This window comes from Pseudopodoces humilis, chromosome 2 (genome assembly GCF_049639895.1).
Source record: "Pseudopodoces humilis isolate 2021_Gansu_Grassland_sample_001 chromosome 2, ASM4963989v1, whole genome shotgun sequence".
Lineage (NCBI taxonomy): Eukaryota > Metazoa > Chordata > Aves > Passeriformes > Paridae > Pseudopodoces > Pseudopodoces humilis.
In genome coordinates, this window is record NC_142201.1 from 827,374 (window position 1) to 842,729 (window position 15,356).

The following is a 15,356-nucleotide window of genomic DNA, read 5'->3' on the forward strand; positions in this document are numbered from 1 at the left end:
CTCCTCCTTTCTCTCATCTTTTGTGCAGAATGAAGAGCCAGCTTGATGACTTTTGCATTTATGAGGTGCAGAAAAACAGAACACAGGCAGCTTTCCCATCAAATCTGCTGTAATTAGCACACAAACCATCTCTCCATGAAAGCAGCCCTGTGTTAAAGCAAAGATCACCGTGCAGGTCCCAGGTCTGGACTGATTCAGCTGCTGGATGCACAGCCCCAGATGGAACAGGCTCAGGCAGGAGCAGTGAGCAGCACTCAGGTCTCACACATGGATATGGATGCTAACTGTGAAGCAGTGCTTGTGGAAGAGCAGGACACATAACTCTCTCGGTCCTGCCTGAGAAAGTGGCCTGGGAAATCATAAGGCCAGATGTCGCTCTATTGGGAATGGTGAGAAGAACAACACAGACTCTCTTGTGGAGTCAAACTGAAGAATCTCTCCTAGTTTACTGCTTCTGATTTTTTTAATAGACCAATACATGAAAGTATAGAAAAGTAAAACTCTTATTGGTCAGTAAACTAACACATCACCATCATTGGTCAGTGGGGTACACCACCCCTCAACCTTCTCTTGCAAGAAAACAAGGAACAGACAAACAGCACCTGCAAGGCTGTTCTCTATCTCTGTGGATTGTTTTAATTCCTCTTTATGATTTCCCAAGCCACTTTCTCAGGCAAGACTGAGAAAGTTATGTGGCCTGCTATTCCACAGGCACCGTGCTCCCTGCTTCACTGTTAGCATCCTTACACGGATGCCTGAGCAGGAAGCCACAGAATTACCCCCACTTTGCCCACAGAGTTGGGAAGGCTGGGAGGGAAGCAGATGTCAGGAACAGGGAAGTCACCCAGCGACTCTGTCCTGCTAAAATAAGGAACTCCAAGTCCTGGAGAACACCTGGCATTGATTAGCTCAGTTCTCCTTTCATTCCAAGGGGCCAGGCACACAGGAGATGCTTTTTGAGGCCCCATTCCTAGGGCTCTAAAGAAAAGCAGATTATTCTGCTTAAGCACAGTTATCTCCCAAGCCACTGCAGGCCCAGCTCAAAGCCCAATTAGAGGCTTCTTAATTGATCAGCAGCCTGGAGGAGTCTGGAGCTGGTGAAGGGTAGAACAGCACAGAAGCTGTCCTGGCAGACCATAATACTCCACTCCTTTGCTCATTGAGGTCCCAGAGATTCTTTCCTTAAATGAGGAGTACAAGGGACACAGGAATTCTCAATGCTAATAAAAACCAGGGAGCTGCTGCATGGAAAGACTCTGAATTCTGGGGAAGTTTTCTGGGCCCAGAAATGAGGGATTGATCAGATTTATTCCTTGTGTCCCTCCAGCTGGGAAGGATCCTTTAGGAAACACAGGCCAGGCTTTTCTCAATGATTACAATCAACTGTAGCTAAGATCAGTAGAATGATCAAGAATAGGAAAACACTTCCAAAACACCACACACAGACATCCAGACACTTCCTTATGGACTCCCATCCCTGGCAGTGTCCCAGGCCAGGCTGGACACTGGGGCTGGAGCACCTGGGACAGTGGGAGGTGTCCCTGCCATGGCAGGGCTGCCACTGGAGGGGCTCTGAGGTCCTTCCCAACCCAAACTATCCTGGGATTTCTCATATCAGAGAATTAATTCCAGAGTTTTACAAATTGCTTCACCTCAGAATTACAACCTTCCTTCCCTGAAGACTCCTGTACCTCCCCTTCTCTCCCAGTAACAATCAAACACCACCTACAAAACCCCAACCCAGCTATTCCAGGAGCAAACACTGATGGTAGAGCCCTTTTCTGCAGCTCCCATCTCTCACACATTTTGAGCTCATTACTCCAGAACTTCCCCCTCAAAAGTACTCAAGGATCTATATCTATATTAAATATTTACTCCTCTTAATTCAGATGATTGAAAAAAGAAGAGAGACACAGAGAAAGTCCATGAGCTGCTTTATGATTCCTAAAGGCAGCTTGAATAAGTTTTAGTTCAGCTTCATTAACAAAAATGTGCAGGTCTTGTCTCTATGACAACTCCAGAGGGAGTGGAATGATTCCCTTCCTCTCAAGAGCCTGGAAAACTGAATAATTCAGAGGGGAAGAGATCCTTAGTCAGACTATTTACAACTGTTTGGTTCTGTTAACACCTATTTAAAGCCAATGCCTATGGAACATTTTTGGAAAAAGAATGTCTTGTTTAAGACAAAACTTCTTTCCTTGTTTAATTTAGAGGCAAGAGAAGTTCCAAAGGGACATTTGAACACTCACTGAGGCTTCAGCAAATCAATCAAAAAAAGACAACCAGATCAGCTTTGATATTTGTAAGATGAAGATAATTAGAAAAGAAAATAAGCTCTTTATTTAAAAGCCATGTAGATCTGGGCATGCAGGTTTCCAAAGCAATAAAATAATTCTTCTCTTTCTCCTGTCAGAGCAAAATTCTGCCTTTAACAGCCCTTACTGCACCAGAAAGTTTTTGTAATGGCAATAAACTCCCTTCTCAAATGGTTCACAGAGGAAAAGGGAGCACATTTCTCCAAAGTTCTCCATCCCTCTGCTGTTTTACCATTTTAGAATGAAAACCAGTTTTAATTCTGTCTAGCACCAAAATCTGTGTTGGTAGTAATATTATTAACGCAAACCATGAATAATCAGAGAATCATGGAATGGTTTGGGCTGGGAGGGACCTCAGAGCCCCTCCAGTGCCACCCCTGCCATGGCAGGGACACCTCCCACTGTCCCAGCTGCTCCCAATGCCCAGCCTGGCCTTGGGCACTGCCAGGGATCCAGGGGCAGCCCCAGCTGCTCTGGCAATTCCATCCCAGCCCCTGCCCACCCTGCCAGGGAACAATTCCTGCCCAAGATCCCAAGATCCAGCCCTGCCCTCTGCCACTGGCAGCCATTCCCTGGCTCCTGGCCCTCCACACACAGGTCCAGGTCTGGCAGGGGTCAAAGAATTTGGAGCAGAAACACCTTAATTCCTCAGGAAAATCTGGCAGTGTAGGAATGTCTGTGCTGTGTAAAAGGCACCAGATTTGGATCTGGTTGAACTCACCATGGAGCGACAAAAATTTCCAGTTTCAAGCTTTGACTCCAGCTCCATTGGAAATAGTCTATGTCAATCTTCATTTTTGTAACAAATATTCCAGGTCTTGCCTAGGCTCTCCCATTAGCAGATTTATAACTAGTTACTGTGCTTAGCAATTGTATTAGTGCAGTTTTAACAGAGCTGAAAGCATTTAGCAATCTGAGATGAGGGTTTCAAACTGCCATTTGGGACACCCAGGGCCTCCTGCCCACCTGGGACACCTGGGGCATCTCCCAGCCCCTCTGCCCCGAGGCTGGACTGTTCCATGGGGTTGTGGTGACCCCAGGGCAGGACCCAGCACTTGTCCCTCACCCCAGTGAGGCCAGGCCAGGGCTCCAGGCTGCCCAGCTGCCCCTGCAGTGCCCTGGGGCACAGGCTCAGCCAGCCCAGCACTGCCAGCAGTGTGTGTGCATCTCACACACACCCCCCCCGAGCTGGGCTGGCCCCAGCCCCACCCCACACTCACCATATCTGTGCTAGCACTGGCTGAGGTAACCCAGATTGGAAAAAAAAGTTCCTGGCTTGATCACCTGTAAAATAAACAGGAGAGGCTTCAGCTCCAGCTCCAAACAGCTGGCAGAGGGAATAGGGAATCAGGAGGTAAAAATACCTGCAACAGAAGCCCAACCCATTCCATGAGTGATGATCATTTACAAAGTACTAAGAAAATTCAGTGTAAGAGAACAGAGTAACAGGAATCCTATTGCCTTTGAGACCAAATTTTGATGAAAATTTATTAGGATCAGTGCAATTCCTTGATTTGGAGCTTTGCTTCCCACTGCTTCAATCAGTTCTGCATTTAGATCTTTCCAAGAGGTCAACCAAGCTGATGTCAGTGCTGTACAAACTGAATTTCTAAACCTGATTTCAGTTAAACTGACACACCTTTATTAAATCAGACCTTTTATTCATCACAGTATTAGTGTGGTGGGCTGGCCCCAGGCACAAAGAACCCATCACTCCCTTCCACAGCAGGATAGGGAAGAGAAAACATCAGAAAATAACAGAAAAGTTGGGGCTGATGTGGCAAAACATTTGAACAATGTGATATAAAATAAGAAACACCTGTTTGAATTTTCTAATTATTATGACCATATGTCTGGCAGGCAACTCTGCACACATTTAGGCTCACTAGTTAAGATTTAACTAAACAAAATTAGAAGTGGGAACTATTTGTTTACCAGTGATAAATCCAGCAGTTGGTTTCAGACTATGGAACTGTTGATCATGCTTCGCTCTCTCCTCCACAGTAATAGCCCAGATATCCAGGTTGCCTGGTTCAAAAGAAAGGGAGAAATGACATTAACACTACCTAAAAAACACCCTCTTTTCTTTCTAACTGTAATAATCTCACAGCATTCTGGGCCTCTGCAAACAACCCAAGGGTGGAAGGTCATTTGCCCCCCAGAGCACACCCAGCTGGAATTCCAGCTCCTTTTTACCTGCAAATCTTCCTGCCCATATTCCATCTGACCCTGCCCACAGAAATGCTCGGAACAGATACAACTTTTAAGTACAACCAGAGCAGTTTCTCTGTCTCAGCACTGAGATTTCTCTTTGTAATCCTTCTGCAGATCAGCTGCAAAACTCAACTCCCAGATGGATTCCCAGGATCTGCAGGGCCCTACAAGGAAGAGGGACTGTTCATCAGGAACTGAGTGACAGGACAAGCAGGGCTGGGTTCAGACTCAAAGAGGGGAAATCTGGGGGAGTTATTCAGGAGGAACTGTTCCCTGGCAGGGTGGGCAGGACAGCTGGGGCTGCTCCTGGATCCCTGGAAGTGTCCAAGGACATTGGGGCTTGGAGCAGCCTGGGACAGTGGAAGGTGTCCCAATGGCAGGGGTGGGATGGGATGAGCATCCCAATCCAAACCACTCTGGGATTGTGTGGGATTCTGTGATTTCATGTGAACAGCAAAAATCCTGTCCCTACTGCACTGCCAGGGCCCATCCTGGATTTTTCACTGCATCTCCAGATGCTGCAACTTCTGCTGTAAATGAAGAGCTAAAAAATGTGTTCCCTTTGCTCTAATCTAAATGTGGGTGACAGGACAACAAGGGAAAAAACTGGAAGTGATGCCACCCAAAGGCATCTGCTGGACCTTTGAGCAACCAGTAAGTCCAGGAACCATGAAAGGAAAAAGCATCTGCATTTCTCCAGTCCAAGTGGAGCAGGATGAGGTGGTGCCCCACTGCCTGAGTGGCCTGGATGTGCCCTGCAGGGACAGAGTGGGGCTGGATGGGATCAGTACAGCACACAGGGCTCTGTGCTGTTGGCTGGGAGGTGTCTGCAAAGCCATCACAAACACTTCCCTAAGGAAAACTCTCAGAAAGGAATGTGTTTATACCAAGATTTTGCACAAGGAGCAGTTCAGAACACACCAGAAATCACTTACCCCCAAAAGGTGTTGGAAACTGAGCCATGGTTCTGTCACTTTTAGCTTGTTAATAGATGCCTGGAAAAAAAAAATAGATATTCAACATAGTATGTTCCATTTTCCACATATTTTCTGTATGATTAACTACTACAGGGAAAAAAAAAAAAAAAAAAGGCAGTGAAGAAGCAGGATTGTATCAATACTTCCCACACCAACTGGGACTTCCAAAACTCAGTGTCTCATTTTTGTACCTCCCTGTGCATCTATGAGGGCATCTTCCTACCAGCAAACTGCTACATTTCAATTCTGCTTTAAGAACAGCCTCAAAGCCAGCCTTTATTTATAAAAAAGTATTTCTTTATAAATAGCCAGAGATGGAGTGAGGGCAGAGCTCAGATCCCAAGGATGCTGCTCCATGACTTTCCTGAGTGTCACAACCCCTGCTCCTGCTTAGGAGGGAAATTGGCTCCATTTCTAACTGTTGAAACCCAACATCAGTGATCTGGTTTTTATTCCTGACACAAAATGCCCTTGCTCAGGGTGCCTTTGTTTTAAACCACACACAAGATAAAGATGGAGCTTCATGTCCAGACTGCTTTGGCCGCAGGTTTGAGGAGCACCAAGGTGCTGTGGGAGTGGGGGGAGCCCCCAGGAGAGCACCTCTGGCTCTGCAAACAAAGCAACCACACAGGCCCCAAATTTCATCTGGACACAGAAAAGGAAAAACATTTTTCTTGCTGCACACAAAGGCTGACATGAGCTGCCTGAGCCAAGGGACAATGAGCAGCACCGGAGCCGCACAACAATGAGCAAGGGCCTCTTGTCCTGCCAGATTCCACTTGTGTCTTCCAGGCAACAGCAGAAAGGCAAAGGGGAACAGAATCGGGAGAATAATTTAGGCTGCTTGAACAGCAGCAGAAATTTATCAATATCCCTAAGAAAAGGCATTCACTTGCACCAACAATTTCCTTTTGTCTGAATTCCTGTTTGCTCCCCTCCCCATCCCCCTTTCACACTTCCCACATTCTCTTCTGGCTTCCAACTTGGGAACCTCCTCTGTATCCCCTCCCCAGATGTCCCTGCACAAACCCCTGGCGCTTTTGCCAGCCAGGCTCCCCAGCAGTTGGAATTTAGGGAATGATGGACACAATCCTGACTCTTTTTCCTCATGATTTGGCCAAGGACACGACTCCAAAGCCTTGTGCCCGAGGCCAGGGAAGGCAGCTGATGCTGCTCCGTGCACACGCAATCCTGGAACATTACATTACTCCAAAAGTTTCAAATTCCAGGTGCAGAGATCCAAGTGTTCAGACTGAGCTCCCTGTGCTCCCAAAAGCATTCCTGAAGAGCTGAAAGATCAGCACTTTTATCTTTGCTTGTGTTTTCTTATTGTACTCTGCTGTGGGAAAGAGCTCAGAGATGCTGCTGGGTTTTATGACTGCAAGGAAACCCTGAGGAAAAAATAAAAGGAAAAAAAAAAGAGGAGGGGAGGAAAAAGGAGGAAGGAAAAAAGGAGGAAAAAGTAAAAACAAACCAAACAAATAGAAAACTAAAACAAAACTAAACTTTAAAATAAATAAATAAAAAAAAGAAGAAAGCCCCAAAGCAGAAGTCCCCCTCTCACAGCCCAGGCAGTTTCCATATTATCTGTTCTTTTTAGCACAAGGGGAAGCAGCAGAGCATTTCCAGAGCTGAGACCTCCAGGGAAGAGCCTCCTCCACAGACTGCCAGGATTCCAAAGGAACTGACTCCCCTTTGCCTTGAACACAGGAGGAAAAGGAGAGGGAGTGGGAACTCTGAACACCAGCCCCATGCTGGATGCCAAGGAAAGCAGAAACTATTCCAAAGAACTTCCAGAGGTAAAAAAAAAAGAAAAGAAGAGAGAAAAACCCAAAGCCAGATGAAATAACGATGAGGGAATAGAGAGAAGGAGCAAAGAACTGTGCTTAAATGTGAGAGGCTGAAACCCAAACAAGAGACAACTGTGGACAGGGAAGCAAACTGAGGGAAAGACAAATCTCTCCCTTGCAGGAATATGCTGGAGTTTACACTTTACTGCTGATGGATCCCCCAAGTTCCATAACCACAGGTGTCATTGTGCATGACTGAGGTGACACCAGGGGCCCCAATTCTCTCTCCCAAAGCCTGGACCAATGGATTTCTGGGGTCCATCCTGACCCAAGTTGCTCTGTGATTCTGTTTTTGGGGTTGAAGAGCTCAGGGATGGAGAACAGTTATTATTTATCCCCAAAACATCTGGCACAGCTATATTATAAAATATCATATATATGTGAAGTATTGTAAAGCAAAGAAACCAGGCCAGGATCCTGAGGCTGGAAAAGCCCTCCCAGCCCATGGAGTCCCAGCTGTGCCCGATGCCCACCTTGTCCCCAGCCCAGAGCCCTGAGTGCCACGTCCAGCCCTTCCTTGGGCACCTCCAGGGATGGGCACTGCAAAGCTCCCTGGGCAGCCCCTGCCAAGGCCTGAGCTCCCTTTCCATGGGCAAATTCCTGCTGCTGTCCACCCTGAGCCTCCCCTGGCCCAGCCTGAGGCCGTTCCCTCTCCTCCTGTCAGGTCTGTGGGGCACTGGAGCACGTTGGTGCTCCCAGGCCAGGGAGAGCAGTGCCAGATCAATGACATTCCAGGAGATCAATAATTTGAAATGCCCACAGGACCATTCCACAGCTGCTCCCTGTGATTGCCCCTGCTCGGGGCTGTTGGCCTGTGCTGATCTGGGCAGGCAGAAAGGCCCCTGGCTCTGAGAGCTGTTCCAGTTGCACTGAACATCTCCTGGGTTCCGGGGCTTGACCTCTGGGTCACCTGGCAGGGGGAAAGCCCAAAAAGTCTGGGAAATCACAGAATGGTGGAATGGTTTGGGTTGGGAAGGACCTTGAAGCCCATCCAGTTCCACCCCTGCCACGGCAGGGACACCTCCCACTAGAGCAAACTCAACAAGCTCCCCTTCCATGGATTCCCACAGAGCTCAGAGCACAAGGAGCCTTTCCCCACGCCTGACCTGGGGATGATGAGATTCCCCCTGGCACAGGGATGGAAAATGCACAACAAACACCAGGAACAGGGCATTCCAACAGCACCAGTTTTACATTAGGTACAACTGGAACTTCTATCACCTACACAATTATCTTTATAGGCACTAATTAGAAACATTTGCTTACCCCCAGCTCTGAGAGAGGGAGACAGGCCCTGCCCAGCCAGCTCAGCTCTCAGGGCTCTCTTCCACCTTCCACTGCTGTAGATAAGCTCAGAAATCCTTAAATTCTTGATCCTCACTCCAAATTATTTCTTCTAATAAACCAATGCTCTATACACAAGCAGTGTTTATATACATATAAAATATATATGACCTAACTGTAACCCTAAAAGTTGTTCATATAAAAGTAAAACTGAACCACATAGAAACCAACTCCATATATATAAAATCTCAGCTCATATCTATATTTAAATACTGATGTTTAAAGATTTTACCTTGAAAAAATGAGCAGGTTGAAAATAACTCCAGTAAAAACATTTATTCGCAGGAGTCAGACATGTATGAAAATTCCTTTCACAGTGTATGATACATGGACTTAAAAAACATGGCTCAAAACTTTACCAGTTTCTATTTAAAGTTAGCTGTGCTCTGCTGAGACCATGTTTACAGAGAAAACTGCAATAAAGCCACAGGAGGTATAAATTAAGAATAATTGAGCTATTTCAGCCCTGCATGCCTTTACACAAACATGTTTCACACAAAAAACATCCTATTTTTGTTTTCCCTAAAATGCAACACAGCATTTCTATTCCTAAACAATTCCTTATGAGATAATTCTTGATCTGAATGCCAAAATTAATTCCTGAGGCCACTTATCAGTCACCTTCCTCCTCCTACAGGAAAAAAAAAAGGGACAAAGGGACAAACCCAACCAGATAAAGTCCCCATATCCTCTAAGAATTCCAAATGACAACAAAATCCCCCCAAGCAGGACATCACGTGAGTGTCCCAGGCTGACAGCAGGGTTTGGAGTTTACCGATGTTCCATGGGAAAGCCTCTAGACCAGGATCAGTCAAGGGACTCAAAGTTTTAGCAAAGCCTGGTAATTTTGGAACACTGTTTCAAAACAAAAGTATTTTGAAACATTCAGGGAATTCTGATCCTTGCTCTTTGGAGATCAGATTTTAACTCGGTCACCACTTTGTAAAATTTTCCAGGGTTTCTGTTGCTTATAGGAATAACTGGGAAAATAAAAACCTTCACAAATGTCAAGTCCTGCCATTTCTTCTATTTTGTACCAAGCACCCAGAAGAGATTAGAAAAACACCTCCCCACTGCAGACAATTTTCAACAGCTGTGGCAATGATCAAACTGCTGAGAAGTCACTTCTGTATTCCAGAATCATGGAATGGGCTGCGAGGGACATTAAAGATCATCTGCCTGACAGGAGGGGACAGCCAAGGGGGAACAGGGACAGGAGGAGAGGGAACGGCCTCAGGCTGGGCCAGGGGAGGCTCAGGGTGGACAGCAGCAGGAATTTGCCCATGGAAAGGGAGCTCAGGCCTTGGCAGGGGCTGCCCAGGGAGCTTTGCAGTGCCCATCCCTGGAGGTGCCCAAGGAAGGGCTGGACGTGGCACTCAGGGCTCTGGGCTGGGGACAAGGTGGGCATCGGGCACAGCTGGGACTCCCTGGGCTGCGAGGGCTTTTCCAGCACCTGGGATCTCTCACACATAACTCACCCCAGTAACTCCAGTTCAAACTGAACTGTGACTGGATTACAGCACCCTTTTCAAGAGGTGATTGACTCTCATTTTAACACAATGAAAAGCCAGTGCATCACTCAACTGTTTCTAAACCTCTTAATAAGAAATAAGTATCTTATTTTATTTTCAGTTTCATAGTTTTTGGCTTCATTCAGAACCACCAGACCCTGTAAAGCAGGAATTCCAGGAGTTTCTTAGTGCTACAGTTTGTTGATTTTTTTCAGTTGCCTTTACTCACACAGGTACAGCAGCAACCTGTTTGCTCATTTTGTTTGTTTTTGGGGAGTGTGTTAAAAATCCTCATTAACACAATGGCAGTGGGTAATCTCTGACTTCTCCTTCAAAACAACACAAAAATCTGAAAGACAAGAATTAGGTAGTTTGGAATACTTGCACACCCACAATAACCCTTAACAGCAGCCTGACACTAATCTCAAGAATGATCTGGGAAGCAGGACAAGGAAATGCAGAATACCCCCGTGGGATGTGAGTGTTGTGTGCCCTTGGATCTCCAGCTCTGGTGTGTTTGACAGACCTGGAGCTCCTCGAGCACATCCAGCAGAGCTGAGGAAGGGCTTGGAGCATCTCTGTGCCCAGGAGAGCCTGAGGGAGCTGGGGCTGCTCAGCCTGGAGAGGAGCCCCAGCTGAGAGGGGCCTCAGACCTGGCTGTCCCTGGGGTGTCCCTGGCTGTCCCTGTCCATCCCTGTCCATCCCTGGCTGTCCCTGTCCATCCCTGTCCGTCCCTGTCCGTCCCTGTCCGTCCCTGGGTGCAGGAGGGGCAGAGCAGGCCCAGGCTCTGCTCCAGGCCCAGCAATGGCACCAGAGCCACGGGCAGGGGCTGAGCCCAGCAATTCCCCCTGCACAGGAGCACAACTTGTGCCCTGGGCAGTGCCCAGAGAGGGGCTGGAGTCTCCTCCTGGGGATATTCCAGAGCAACCTGGATGCAGCCCTGTGCTCTGAGCTCTGGGATGGCCCTGCTGGAGGAGGGAGCTGGTACCAGGTGACCACTGTGGTCCTTCCCAACCCCACCCATCAGTTGGACCCATTCATGGAGCCACCACTCCATGAATACCAAGAGTAGCAGGTACAGCAGGTGGGTTCTGCTATTTCCATCCCATAAACTGAAGACAGTTGTACTTTATTTCCAAGCTGTTCCTCCAGCTGTGTCCATGGCTCTAGGATCCCTAAGCAATGGCACTCAGGAGAGACTCCAGGAACAGAAGGGAAGCATGGCCAAAGCCTGGAGTCCAGCTTTGGTTGAGTCTGAGTGCTCTGGAGCCCCTCAGTGCCAGTTTTATCCTAATCTTATGGGAGTACAATATTCTAAGAGGAGTCTGACAGTCACACCACACCTTTAACCTGGCCACCCTTAACTCTTCAGCTCCCAGAGAGCAGAGCACAGCTGCTTTGAAAGCCCAGTGCAGCCCTGGATCACTTCTGTGGGCATTTTCCCTTTACCACATTTCTCTCCAGTTCTCACCACAACCAACCTTGTTCCTTCTGTCACTGCCTCTGCAAGAACCAGTTCAAATGGGTTAGAGAATAAATTACTATGTGGCTTTTAGCAGATTGTCCCTTTCTTTATTCCTGCATCAACTCACACACTTATTTCACGCACCTGGGGCCACCTCCTGTAGCGAGGGGGACACTGCTCAGCACATCCAAGTCAGGAAGATCATGGAAATATTTCAGGAAGTGGCTGATAAACTTCTTCCCTCCCTTTCCTACAGATGCCCATGACACAGCTCTACAGGAACTCCCATGCTTTGATCCAGCTTGATGTTTTTAAAGTAATTAGGGCAGCTAAAGGAATAGGTCAGAGCTGTAAAGTCTGGCTGGGACAGCAGTGGTGCCTTCCAGTCCAAAATTTAATTCTTGCAGGCCTGATCTAATCCCACATAGCTATGCTGTGAAAATCCACGTGCTTGTTTCAACTTTAGAGCTGATCCTTTGAAATGGGGACAACAAAAAAGAAGAAGAAAATCTGCTACACTTGAGTTTCACTTCACCTTCTCCATCTCTGTCACTAAATACCAGCTCTGCTGGGGGAAGGGCAGGAAGGAAGAAAAAGCCCTGAATCAGCACAAGTGTTGAGTCAGGGAGTTCAGGATGTGCACATCCATTCCTTTTCCCCTCCTGCGAGGCAAATGCAGCAGATAAAAGGTCTGGCAGGGCAGGAAGAGGCTCCATCTGGTGATGAAAGCAAAGGCTCTGTCCTCTGAAGGAGTCATGGAGGTCACTCTGTCCCCTGCTAGCAGCTGCTCTCCTGAACTCTCCCAGTTACATAAGTGCAGGGCTCTGCTGGTGCTGATTTGGGAAGCAGATTTTCAAACCAGTCATTTAATAGGAGAATTATTCAGCATCTACCAAGGCTTATCTGCATCTCGGTAGCTGTGTCAGCCCACAGCACCACAGCCTGAGGCTGCTCCTATCTCCCACCCAAGGACATTTTGCTCTGAATTTCTTCCAAGCTCTGTCTTCTCAACTTCTGCAGGACACGAGGAGCTCTTCAGATGCACAAGCAGACTTTAATTGTGGCATTTAGGTCAGGCTTTCTGTCATTCACCTTCCTTCTGGTCACACTTAGCCCTGCTGCTCCAACACCCGTTGAGCACAGGTGGCTGAGAAGAGAAAGTGTCCAGCAGAAAATAAACAGCAGATTTATAGGGAAGAAATGCAAATGTTGGAGGAACAGACAGTGAAACTTCCAGGGCTGTTTCTCACAGGGACAGGACAGGCCCTTGGGCATTTGTAAAATCAAGGGATTTCTTTACACGGCAAAGGGGGCTGAGCAGGCACCACAGGGACGGTCAGGGACTCTCTCCCTTTGTCAAGCATGCAGAGGCTGCATAAAAGCCTAAACAAGGAATTAAACATCAAGTTCCACTGCTAGAGCTCCTGCCTCCTATTTAAAATATCCTTAAAATATCCATTTTCTAAGGAAATGAAGCAAAAGAGGCTTCACTGCATGAGACAGGGAATATCCCAAAGCAAGAGTTTCCTGGTTGTTTTCCTGAAATGACAATTCCCTTAAAAATGCCTAGAACCAGTTTTCACACAAGAGCAAAACCATTCCAAGTGTGACCACAAAAGCAGGCAAGTGATACATGCAATGGAATAAGGGAAAGAGCAAACAGCTTGCAAGATAAAATGTGAACTGTAGATACATATAGAACATATGTAAATATACACATGCATTTTAAAAGGCACAATCTAACTTAAAAATCCTATTTCTGTATTAAATAAATGATTAACTGACTGCAACTACATTCAAATGACAAAAAAAAAAATTGTGTAAGGGCACGTGCCAAGCTTTCTTTCCAGATGACAACTGTGTTTTCCCATCAATTTCACATAAACCAGATTATTCCTGCATCTCAACAACAACTGGAAAAATTTCAACCCTTGGCTGGGGTAAAGGAATCAATGAATGTTTTGGGGTGGGAGGGATCCTAAAGCTCATCCCATTGCACCTGGGCACAGACACCTCCCCAACTGTCCCAGGTGCTCCCAATGTCCAGCCTGGCCTTGGGCACTGCCAGGGATCCAGGGGCAGCCCCAGCTGCTCTGGGCACCCTGTGCCAGGGCCTGCCCACCCTCACAGAGAAAGATTTCTCCCCAGAATCTCATCCAACCCTGCTCTCTTCTAATGTTGAGATACAAGGTCAGGGATAGTCCTGCTGGATTCATTACCAGCGGTAATGACAAGTTCAGACACAGCAAATAAATGAGCAGAAAAGACACAAAACAAGGGAAGACTTTCCATGTATTTACTTCACTAGACTTGAGGGGTGAGGATTTATGGAACGAGATTTCCCCAAAGCAAACAGAGTGAGGTTCAGGTTTGTCTCTACACAAAGCTACAGGTCAAGGCAAGAGTTTGAACAGCCAGATTTCAGCTCCAGCTCTGCCCCACAACAGCATCACTGAACCACTGAGGGAGCAACAGAATCACTCCAAGTGACCCCAAGTTCCAGCTACTCCACATTTCTGCCAAGGGCTGGGAATCATTTCAGGCCTTGCAGGAGAGAACAAGGATATGCACACAAAGCCAAGAGCTCCAAGGAAGAATCTAGATATGGAAGACAGAGTTTTATTTTTTTGTTAAGATCCATGTATCAAACAGGGAAGAGATGCTCAACCTCACTGCAGAATTACATGGAGCTGCTCTGAAGGATGTAGGTTGTGGGGGAGGCACCACATGCACAGGCATTTTCCATGCTGCCTCTAGAAAACTTTGTTATGGTCCTTCTTTAAATGACCCAGGAAGTCTGGACAGTTAATAACATTGCAAAGAGTAATTTTCCTGCCCTGAAATGCTTTAATATGTCTTTCCAGGATAAAAATTCCTTTCCTGCAAGAGGTTAAGAACATTAAGGCTGTTGTTAGTGCTAATGGTTTATTTACTGTAAGTCACAAATCTGTGGCATGGGAAGGTTTGTTTACTGTAGCTCACAAATTTCTCCCTTGTGAGTACTTCATAAGTCGACTGGTTTGCAATTCCCTGTAATCAGGAAAATTTGCTACAAGGCTGTGGGGCAGCCTTGGACTGGGAAAAAAAATCCAGTTGCAAAATTGTAACATGATGCTGATTTCCCAACATAATAGATGTAAAAAATCTTTCAAGTTTGATTCAAGAAGAAAGCCAAGGCAGCTGTGAAAACAAACCTCCTCCTTAAAACCCTCACATTTGCAAGTTTTTAACATGCTGACTGATAATCAGTGCCCAAGTACACCCACAAATTGCTCTCCTGGGAAGTCACAGCCTGATCCTCGCTCAGTGTGGCTGTGTGCTGGCAGCAGGCTGGTTCCTACAGAGCCACCCTAAACTCTGCATCCTCAAGAGAGAATCCAAGGATCCCAGGGGCTGGAAAAGCCCTCGCAGCCCATGGAGTCCCAGCTGTGCCCGATGCCCACCTTGTCCCCAGCCCAGAGCCCTGAGTGCCACGTCCAGCCCTTCCTTGGGCACCTCCAGGGATGGGCACTGCAAAGCTCCCTGGGCAGCCCCTGCCAAGGCCTGAGCTCCCTTTCCATGGGCAAATTCCTGCTGCTGTCCACCCTGAGCCTCCCCTGGCCCAGCCTGAGGCCGTTCCCTCTCCTCCTGTCCCTGTTCCCTGGCAGCAGAGCCCGACCCCCCCGGCTGTCCCCTCCTGC

At 47.3% G+C, this 15,356-nt stretch overlaps 1 protein-coding gene across 3 annotated transcripts in view; it reads right to left on the bottom strand.

The window, feature by feature from the left end:
- The window catches only part of ITSN1 (intersectin 1), a 96,123-nt gene that overhangs the window by 64,905 nt on the left and 15,862 nt on the right, over positions 1-15,356 (bottom strand). For all 3 annotated transcript variants that reach the window (XM_088052202.1, XM_014255622.2, XM_088052200.1), the window contains exons 2-4: positions 5,465-5,524; positions 4,251-4,343; positions 3,536-3,599 (exon numbers count right to left, since the gene is read on the bottom strand). In XM_088052202.1, coding sequence (XP_087908328.1) covers positions 3,536-3,599; positions 4,251-4,343; positions 5,465-5,492 — 185 coding nt within the window. In that variant the 5' untranslated portion in view covers positions 5,493-5,524. The remainder of the gene's footprint in view (positions 1-3,535; positions 3,600-4,250; positions 4,344-5,464; positions 5,525-15,356) is intronic.